This window comes from Homarus americanus, unplaced genomic scaffold, assembly GCF_018991925.1.
Source record: "Homarus americanus isolate GMGI-L3 unplaced genomic scaffold, GMGI_Hamer_2.0 scaffold24694, whole genome shotgun sequence".
In the NCBI taxonomy this organism is placed as follows: Eukaryota; Metazoa; Arthropoda; class Malacostraca; order Decapoda; family Nephropidae; genus Homarus; species Homarus americanus.
The window spans coordinates 6,790,334-6,801,451 of record NW_024732780.1 but is presented as its reverse complement, the minus strand read 5'-3'; the positions used below and the strand labels follow the sequence as shown (position 1 = coordinate 6,801,451).

Here is an 11,118-nt window from a genome sequence, read left to right as displayed (position 1 = left end):
GGTTTAGGCGCGAGATAGGTAAACACTGGTTTGGAAATAGAGTAGTGGACGAGTGGAACAAGTTACCAAACATAGGTTGGGTGGATATTTGAGCGATAGGGGTTGGGTGTTAACGGGGCTACCCCGTATAGGCCAATATGCCCGCTGTAGTTTCCTCCTTTCTTGTGTTCTTAATCCAAGGAAACTACAAAGTTGGTCTGCGTTTTTAGGACAAGGAAATTGCTTCGCCGTTTTAACCTTACAATATACAGTGTGTATTCCGTTGTCATTGTCTACCTGCCCTAGAAACTGGATTCTAGATTTAAGAAATTCACATTTGGAAAGTTTTACTTTCAATTCAGTAATCTGGAGGTTTGTGACGACTTCTCGTAGATTCTTTAAATGGTTCTGTTCATCTTTGCTTACTATGATAAGATCATCTACTGTAGATATGGATAAACTATGTTTCCTATCATTCTAGCAAACAGTGTGTTGATAATGCGTTAGAATGTTAGAGGTGCATTCCTTCAGCCAAATGGGATTCCTCTTGTAAGGAAATTTGCCAGTTTCCGTTAAATAGTGATTGTAATGTGTCAGTTAGGACAGGCATTGGGAATCTGTCTGGTACAGTTGGTTGATTGACTCGTCAAAAGTGTATGGCTGGTCTCCATCCTCCATCTTTCTTGGGGACAAGGAACAGGAGTGAGTTCTAGGGTGATACTGAAGGTGGGCTAACTTCTTGTTCTACCATTTGTTGTACCATTTGGCTTTGGAGTAGTCGATATGCTTGTATATAAATCGGGTGAGTGTCCGACTTGAGTGGAATGTGATGGGTTGTCAACGTCGTTTTACCAGGTGACACTATGATGTCCTTATACTCGGCTAGTAGAGTAATTCTAATAGATAACTTTTACCATGAGGGTGATGAACAATTTTCATGTGTGGAGTTATTAATGTGACTTTACCTTGGATACGTGGCTTTTCATTTAGACGCCCTTATATACTACCACTTGGTAATTGTACTGGTCCCGCAATGACAGCGTTATCATAAACAAGGAAATTACCCAAACAACATCCCTTTCTTTAGGTTATAGGTCCCCCGGTTTATTTAGAACAAGGACATCGGAGAGACTACCTAACCTGACTGTGCTTAAGGTATAGACTCGAGTGACTAGCCTTTCGCTCATTCACTTTCACCCAGAGACACATGTCATTACACGAACACCCGAGGTAAACAACAGACATTAGGCGTGCACTGGGTAATGAGTATCAGAATTATGCGGTATGATATGATTTCTTGTCTGAAGGTTAATGTTATATAAGTATAGTGTGGAAAGACCATGTAATCCATACGTTGGCAAGATGAATGGCTGTATTATGTAGAAATCCGCCAGGTAGTGTTATTGGACCTAGAAAGACGGAGTGGCAGTGTTGTCACCCCCCCGCTATGTCTAATTGCATTACTGACACATCGGACAGAGGAATGTCTGAAGGTATAATTGTCCACTTATTAGGAGGATATCGCCGCTTTAATTCTTTGACACACGGTAATGAGATCTCCATTAGCACAGACTCCCGTATCAGTGTCTAGGAACGACTCGTGGTTACCTATCCTCGCTCAACAACTGTACGGGGGGCAGCTGTCTGGGGGGGCAGTTGTCTGGGGGCAGCTGTCTGGGAGGCAATTTTCTGGGGGCAATTGTCTGGGGGCAGCTGTCCAGGAGGAAATTGTCTGTTGTCTGGGGGCAGTTGTCTGGGGGCAGTTGCCCAGGAGGCTGTCTTGGGGCAGTTGTCCAGGAGGCAGTTGTCTCTGTCTGGGGGCAGTTGTCTGGGGGCAATTGTCTGGTGGGCAGTTGCATGGGCAGTTGTCTGGGGGCAGTTGTCTGGGGGCAGTTGTCTGTTGTCTGGGGCAGTTGTCTGGGGGCAGTTGTCTGGGGGCATTGGGGGCAGTGTCTGGGGTTGTGGGCAGTTGTCTGGGGCAGTTGTCTGGGGGCAGTTGTCTGGGGCAGTTGTCAGGGGCAGTCAGGCAGTTGTCTGGGGCAGTTGTTCTGGGGGGGCAGTTGTCCAGGAGGGGTCAGTTGGGGGTCTGGGCAGGAGTCTGGGGCGGTTTTCTGGCAGTTGTCCAGGAGGCAGTTGTCTGGGGAGTTGTCCAGGGGCAGTGTGGGGGGGTTGTCTGGGGCAGTTGTCTGGGGGCAGTTGTCCAGTTGTCTCCAGGCAGTTGTCCAGTTGTCTCTGTTGTCTGTTGTGGGCAGTTGTCTGGTGGGCAGTTGTCTGGGAGCAGTTGTCTGGGGGCAGTTCTGGGGGAACAGTTGTCCAGGAGGCAGTTGTCTGGTGGGCAGTTGTCTGGGGGCAGTTGTCTGGTGGGCAGTTGTCTGGTGGGCAGTTGTCTGGTGGGCAGTTGTCTGGTGGGGTTGTCTGGGCAGTTGTCTGGGGGGTTGTCTTGGCTGGGGGCAGTTGTCCAGGAGGCAGTTGTCTGGGTTGCTGTCGGGGCAGTTGTCTGGTGGGCAGTTGTCTGGGGGCAGTTGTCTGGGGTGGGCGGTATGTGGGGCAGTTGTCTGGGGGCAGTTGTCTGGTGGGCAGTGGGGCAGTTGTCTGGGGGCAGTTGTCTGGTGGGCAGTTGTCTGGGGGGTTGTTTGGGGGCAGTTGTACGGGGACAGGTCTTGGGCTGTTGGGGTTGTCTGAGGGCAGATGTCTGGGGGACAGTTGTTCTGGGGACAGATGTCTGAGGGCAGATGTCTGGGGGACAGTTGTGTGGTGACAGTTGTCTAGGGGGGCAGGTGTCCATGGTGGCAGTTGTCCGGGGCAGGTGTCCAGGGTTGCAGTTGTCCGGGGCAGGTGTCCAGGGTTGCAGTTGTCCGGGGCAGGTGTCCGGGGCAGGTGTCCAGGGTGTAATAATTTTTTATCCGACCATCGCTTATTGTACAGCCTAGAGAAGAACAACACATATAGCAGAAACTAGATTCTCAGGTGTATACTGACGTAAGTTGACCCATCCTTCGGAGTTAAAAGTGAGATTAAGATCTGACCCAACAGAGGTCACGGTCACAATGAAATAGAGTTCTCGCCGCTGCATGATTCGTCAGGGGGGCGTCAGGACATACGCACCCAAGTAATAGGTAATAAATATTAATAATGGTTGCCCCTCGTGTAACGAGGATGGCCGGCCCAAGGGCCAACACATCAAACACCCTAAGTTAACGAGCTGCATGACCCAGTGTCAAGGAATAGTCCGAAAAGACCGGACAACTCCACTGGCTAACCATTACCCCGGAATACGATCCACAAATCGTTTAACATCCACGTCCCCAATTACTGCTGGGTAGACAGAGGCAAATGACGTAAAGAAACTTACCCATAGTTTCACCCTACTCGGAGATCGTACCCGGGTCTGTTCGCTTACGAGGCGAGCATGCTTACCATTACACCATAGGTAATAAGTAGCGTGGCACTATCAAACAGGGAGGTACTACCACCTGGGAAGATATTGGAAGGATAATATGTTGCCTAATGGTGGACCCTGCTGCCGCATGTGACCAAGTCCCAGGTTGCTGATCTGACTTTCTGCCTCATTTATACACAATTGAAGGGTCTTAATTGTTGCTTTTATTTTAGCAACACAACATATATATCTTTTCTCGCTCTTGGTGTGTTTTCTTTTTTCTTTTCTTTTATTCTCCAATGATATCAGTTTACAATAATATTAAAGTGGGGCCTTTTAGGATTGGCCCCACTGGTCGGGAAGGTTGTGGACTCTAATAAGGCCGACCTGATCATCATTAAGTCGGTTGCTGGAGGATCGGCTTTTCTCACACTTAATTTTTTCAACATTCGCGGCCTGAGATCCAATTTTCAGTCTGTGGAGTACCATCTATTAACGTCTTCCCCTGATGGCTTACTATTAAATGAACTTCAACTGACCAAAGCAGCTTCACCCAAACCTTTTCAAGTCTCCAACTACAACCTTTATACCTCCTTCCGTTCTAGAGGAGGTGTGCGCGCCTACTGCAACACACGAACACCTACAGCTAGACTCACGGATCTTGAATATTCTCTTTATGATGTCATCTGGCTCAAAATATCTCTATCAACTATGACTATTTTTCTTTGTTTCCTGTACTGTTCTCCCAACTCCACCAACTATTTCGAACTTTTTGACTATCTCACTTCTTGCTATGAGTCGTTGCTATCCACACACCCCAGCCTTGAGGATTTCAACATACATCACAGAGAGTGGCTTGGTTCTGCAAGGGATGACCCAGGTGGAGCTGAGGCACTCTGTTTTTCCTTACTTAATGATCTGGAACAAAATAGTTAAACACCCTACACGTGTTCCAGACCGACACGACCAACTCGCTAACATTCTTAATCATTGTTTTACCTCTAACCCCTCACACTATCCAGATTCAATTTCTGCCCCCTTAGGGTCTTCTGATCACAATCTTATTTCTATGAAATCAAACTGGGCACGACCAACTATGGCACTATCGAAGGGCGAACTGGAAATCCTTGCGAGAATTCTTCTCCGACTTTCCCTGGGTATGTGCTGACAGCATTGCTGGGGTTATACAGGGCGGTATGAGTGCATTTATCACATCTTCTTCCAAAACTTTCATTTTGCAATCATGGTTTGGTCGCTCCTGTTCTCTCGCATGTAGGGAGAGAGATATGGTGTATCAAGTTATGAAACTATCTCCTTCTCCTGTTACTAATTCCTCTTTCGTTACTTCTAGGAATCATTGTAAGACTATTCTTCGGAGGGCCAAGAGGAATTTTATAAAAAGAAAGACCGCTGACCTGACTAACTCTTCCTCTAGTAAATCCTTCTGGTCCTTAACAAAAAAGATCTGTAATAACTTCTGCAGTCCCTCTTTTCCTCCTCTCTTCCGACCTGATAACTCTATAGCCAACTCTCCCCCTGATAAAGCCAATCTCTTTGCACTTTTTTCTCCTTTAACTCCACCTTAGACAATTCCAACTCTATTTCTCCTATCTTGCTCCTCCTACTGAGCCTATGCACTTTCCTATAATCTGCACTCTCAGGGTTGTTGGTGTGTTATCCAGGTTGGATGTAAGGCGCATGTACAGGACAGAATACCCCCTCATGTTCTGAGGGAGTGTGCTGAAATTCTGTCCCCTGTGCTTGCTCGCCTCTTTCGTCTTTGCCTCAAAACCCAAACTTTTCCTTCTTCTTGGAAGCATGCCTCGGTTCAGCCCATCCCGAAGAAGGTGACCATTCCAATCCCTCTAACTATCGCTCCATTGCCCTAACTTCATCCCCCCTGAAAAATTTTCGAAACTATCCTAAACCTATTCTCTCCATCACCTTGAACGCTTTTCTCTTTTGTCGGATCACCAGTATGGCCTCCGCCAAGCGAGATCTACTGGTGATCTGCTCTCCTACTGCACCCATCTTTGGTCATCCTCTCTTAGGGATTATGGGGAAACTTTCGTCGTGGCCCTCGACATCTCCAAAGCATTTGACAGGGTATGACACAAGTCTTTGCTTTCTAAACTTCCCTCTTATGGTTTCTCTCCTCCACTTTGTTCTCTAATTTCTGGCTTCCTCGAGAACCGATCCATGGCAGTTGTTGTCGAGGGATCTATCTCTCGCTCTTTCTTTACCAATAGTGGTGTCCCACAGGGGTCTGCTCTTCCACCTACTCTTTTCCTTCTTTTTATCAATGATTTACTTCACTTTACGACTAATTCTATCCATTTTTATACTGATGATTCTACTCTTCACTCTTCTTCACATTTTCCCCTTCCCCCTAATTCTCAAACTATATCCGTTTGTAGAGCTGATATCGTTTCACCTACCAATGCGAATCTGTGCAGCATCTCCGAATGGGGAGGAAGAAATTTGGTTGATTTTAATAGTAATAAAACACAATATTTACCAGTTACACTTTCCAAATTAGAAGATCTCCCACCAATCACATTTCAGGACGCAATCATTCTGCCAAGTTCTAAAATAATTATACAAGGTCACACCATTTCCTCTGATATGTCATGGAAGCCATACATCCTCAACATTGCTAAAGCTACCTCCCGAAAGTTGGGAATGCTGTACAGAAACTGTAGCTACTTCACTCCTGAGCGGTTACTTCAAATTTATAAGGGATTCATTCTTCCTAACTTGGAGTACTGCTCTCATATCTGGGGTGGCTGCAATGTTGCTTCACTCTCTTTTACAGGTACTTTAACGGGCAATGTTCGGTTTATTTGGCATCCTGTGTACAGCTGGCAAGGCCGTGGGCTCGTAACACACGTCTTGCCCGCGGTGCCCACCGTTTCTCTGTGGATGTCGGTCACACGAGAATAACCCGTTTTAGTACATCCTTCTTTCCTCACACAGTCAAACTGTGGAATGCTCTGCCTTCTTCTGTGTTTCCATGCTCTTACAATCTGTCTCACTTCAAAAAGCTGGTTTTCCGGCATTTTTGTGGTGTAGATTAACATTCTCTTCTAATTTTTTTATCTACTCTTATTTCTTGCCCCTCCCCAGGCCTAGTTGTGGGTGGATGACCTATGCCCGGGTAGGCTATTCCCCTTAAAAAAAAGGGGGGCGGGGGGACGTGTAATACGTCTCTTTACTGTTGATACCACCTAAGTGCTTCCTTTATTTCGTTACTTTGAATCTTAACAGCCATTCCTTTGACCACTCCTGAAGCTGCCAGAGATCTTCCTGTAACATTTCACAGTTCGTTTCGTTCCAATTTCCCTGAATAACTTGACATCGCTCGCAAATATTTGTATGGAGGAGTGAATAGCTTCTAGTATATCATTTATGAAACAAACAAACATTAACGGGCCCAGTACACTGCCCTGTGGTACCCGGCATGTCACGGCTACACATGATGATTTCGTACCACTAATAACCACACTCTCCTTGCGTTATGAAGAAAGTCTCCAATCAACGCTAGGACACTTCCCCAAAATCTGTAATCTTCCAGTTTAATTTTCAGCCTTCCATGGGGTCTGATGTCAAAAGCCTTGGTAAACTCCTAATATTAATCGATAATGCCTCCCTGTCCCAAGATCAGAGTTCACCTTTCTAGCACCTGAGTAAATGCGTCAAGCGGCACTGAGCATGCAGGCATAAAACAGTGTTGGCAGTCCCTTACAAGGTAATAATAGTAGATGTCCATCATGGCATCTCTTATAATGTCATTTTCCAGTCGCTGGGAACCTTTGTTTGTCCATATATCTGCAGAATGGGATTTTAAGAGGCTCAGCAAGCTCGTTCATAAATTACGCTCTTAACACTCTGGGATGCACCTCAGCATTGACAATTTGTTTTTAATACACTTCTTTGAGAACTCAATGTGCGTCAGCGCTGTGTCAAACCGTCTTTCCTCAAACACAGAAGTCGTTCGCATCCTCTCTTGTGAATATTGAAGAAAATAATTTATTTAACGCCTCTTTCTTGTCTTGATCAGAGTCTGCGTAACTACCATCTTCAAGTCTCAGGTCTGATACGCTTACATTTGCTTCAAAGAGTTCCTTTCCCCCCTGCGGTGACGTTTGCGTATATGCGGCACCATCGCAATATTAAACGTATAAATGAATGGGTAGTAGTCCTGTAACGAGGAAGGTGATTGGTAGACAAGTTAGGGTGGTGGACGTCAGGGGCAGTAGCAACCCAACAAGAGGCTGGTCACAGCTGCACGGCGCCACTCCCGAACTGCTAATTCTCTTCATATAAACTTTGATAGGGGTTAACAATAATATAAAGATTTAGCATGTGTGCGGGCATTGTGATGATGTATCGGCTAGAACATTGCAGATCACCTTTGAAATTGATTTCGTACTGATTAACATGACATCCCGTCCAATCTTACCATACACGGCGGATTGGACTGTCAATCGGCCTGTTGGCCAATAATATAAAGTCTCAGTTTTCAAATTCGACGAAGGTTCGAAAATGGCAAGCACTGAGGTGTAACGTTAATTGATTAATCGAAAATGCAAAGCGGCAACCTTTCACAGTCCAGGTGAGGCTTTGGGGTGGTGACATATTTGCCAATAATACATTTACTGTATGTCCAAGGCATGAATAAACCCATATAAACTCCTTGTATAGTGCTGATGGGAGACGTAAAGAAGAACCCGCATATTTCACCTCAGCTGCAGTGATGGCCACACTACTCTTCTCTCTCATTCTTCTTCTGTTTTGTTTCCCTCGGTTTTCTTTATCCCTGTGCCCCCAAATAACAAGGGAACGTTCTACCCCGATCGAGGCTTACGATAAGAAGTAAATTATAATAAAAATGATCCAGTACATTCTAGAAAATTCTTCCATAGGTAATACATTACAATGTGCCAAAATAACTGCTGCTTGGAATAGAAAACAGTCAATAGGTGACAAATTATAATAATAAATTATGACTCGGTATAACAATATATACTGTACATTGTTATGCCGAGGCATAATTTAGTATTACAAATTTTGTGAGCTAAGTGTTCAAAGAAAGACCAAACACTGAAAATGAAAACTGCGCAGCATGGCAGTATAATCAGAAATATCCAGCTTAACCATTTGTGGACTAGGCTAACAGTAATAGAAGTACTGTAATATGGACTTGTGGTTTGCCTCTGTATTGTTCTTATGTAAATCTAAGGGATGTAATGCTTTTATTTTTTGTATAGATATATGGATAAAGAATTACTGTACTATCATTTTGCTCTTGTCTAAATGTCCCTTCTATGATACAGTATTCTATCATCTCATTTTGTTATATCCTTTTTTTCAGATGCTACACCTGTATTTTATTGCTGTAGGACAGTTATAAGATGAGTAAAGCCTAGATAGATTCTGGCAAACTCTGTTTCATAACAATTTATTCATCCATCTTAACTGTCACGAGTCACCATGGAAAAGTTTCTGCGGCCAGAGATTGTATTTTGCCCCGAACTCGCCAGATGCACCTAAGGAGTGGCGTCACTGGTACAGCACATCTGCAGCTTCCTTGAATCCATTGAATCCCATACACCTGGCAAATTGAACACCCTCATCAACTTTGTGTCTCCTAGTGTATACGAATACATAGGCGATAGTGACACTTACGAAGCTGCAGTAGAGATTCTTCAAGACCCCAACTTGAAGCCCAAGAATGAAACCTTCGCTCGGCATGTTCTGGCCACAAGACGGCAACGTCAAAGCGAAACATTGGATGAATACTTACAGGAACTTCGCCAGCTCAGTAAGAAGTGCAACTTCAAGGCTGTTCCAGCAGAACAGAACCGAGATGACTATATACAGTATAAGAAACTCTTTCATCAATGGACTCATGACACCACTGATTCGTCAGCGCCTCCTAGAAACTAAGAGTCTGGATCTACAAAGAGCCTTTGACCAAGTTAAGGCACTGGATCTCGCTCAAAGGAATTCTGAGGCCTATTTATACAAGGATCATCTCTAGTAGTAAGCTCTACTTACTACCTTAGTAAGGTAGATAGTAAGGAAACCTTACAAAAAAAGACCGCTGACACACTAAACGAAAGGAAAATATTATTTCTTTAATATGACCTTATAATAGGCCTACATTTTAAAGGCGAACAAATTATTACTGAATGTTTTGTCAATATCTTTAAAATCTTAAAAAATATCTTGTAGCAGCGTTTGGCATACTAACCTCTCACAAAACGATTTTCCCGCCGAATGTTAAGATAACAATCAATGTTTATCTTCTTATTTTAATAACAAATCTAACTGACAATTAAAACAAATAAAACAAAATTGGTAAAAAAAAAAGTTATTTCTTATGATGTACTTTCAGAAGGTAACAGTGCGTCAGTCCGATTTATATAATTATAATTTCGATATACTGGAAGTATCTGATCATTTTGTAGTCTCGTCTCTAGAAGATCCCTAACTGTAAGCATCCTTGCGTGACTTTTTCACGCAAATTCCTCTCGCCAGCTTTAGTCCTGATTTTTATTTAATTGATTACCGTATTCTTTCTATGAAACAAGTCTATCTTAATTCATTCTTTTGATGGAAAACTTGTATAAGCGCACCCAACTGTTAGAAAGAAAACAAATATTTGTTTAGCGTATTTATGTATGTTTAGACCGATTATGACCTTCATTTCCGTCGGAAATTGGCCAGGTTTTTTATAGATTTTTTTTTCTGTGGGGCGTTTTCCGAAAAAAAATGACTAAGTGAATAAAAAAAAAAAGGTAGAAAAACATAAACCTGACCTAACCTAACCAAACTGACTCTCACCATATGATGGAATCACTTATTTCTTACCTTATTGGCCGTCTCTCCTTTGTCTTTGGGATAAGGGACAAGTTACCACAATGCCACATGCATATGTCGTTCTTGATATTTATATTCGTTCTTGCACTTAGGACACTTTACTCCATATAAATGAAGTGACACCCATCGCAGACTTCCATGGTCGGAAATGAATTTGAATTTGGAAATATGAGACCCAAAATAAAGATCGAATTTGATTGGGCCAAAAATACCGCGAATTAAACCACAAATCTTTTTAATTGGTTGCCAAAAATAACGTTTTTGATTAGCCGCGTGACGTGTACGGGAACGCAGGCGCGTGATGATTTATGAAGGAGACAGGCAGCATGGGAAGTGAGGTAGGTGATAATGGCGGAAGATTAATGGAAGAAAATAGAGAAAAATTTGGATACGCTATCTCCGTTATTATACACTTGCGACGGTAATGTAATAGATGAAAATTATCTTATAATTAGACGTCTTATTCGACTATGATAATAGATAAGGGGTAGGAATGACGGGTGCGTAAAGACAATAGTAATACCCTTTTGATAGCTAAATTTTCTGGCATGATGAAATACTTTACCGATATCATTTTTGCAAAACTTTAGTCAGAAGAAAAATGGATAATGAAGTGCTTCCAGCTACTGTCACATCATCCAATCACAAAACGGCTCGTTATATCAGTAGGAGGTGCTTATTTTGGATGACAATAAAAATAAACGATGGACAGTGGACACAAAGGAAAGCAAGACCACAGTGACACCCAGAACCAGTCAGTCTGTCAGCAAACATGTGGATGCCGTGTGTGCAGGTGGTTAGTTGCAAAAGCGTTTCTCACGTGAGTTTCTATATTAATCTATTGCTGTCTTCACTCCTTTAACAATCAGGCATGC

At 43.5% G+C, this 11,118-nt stretch overlaps 1 protein-coding gene across 1 annotated transcript; it reads right to left on the bottom strand.

The window, feature by feature from the left end:
* Nucleotides 1–2,001: 2,001 nt before the first annotated feature.
* Nucleotides 2,002–7,358, bottom strand: LOC121868959 (proline-rich receptor-like protein kinase PERK10). Its single transcript, XM_042369991.1, has 2 exons — nucleotides 7,258–7,358; nucleotides 2,002–2,905 (listed from the first exon to the last, which is right to left on the bottom strand). Exons 1-2 carry the CDS (start codon nucleotides 7,356–7,358, stop codon nucleotides 2,002–2,004), a joined length of 1,005 nt encoding a protein of 334 aa, XP_042225925.1.
* Between the last annotated feature and the right edge of the window lie 3,760 nt (nucleotides 7,359–11,118).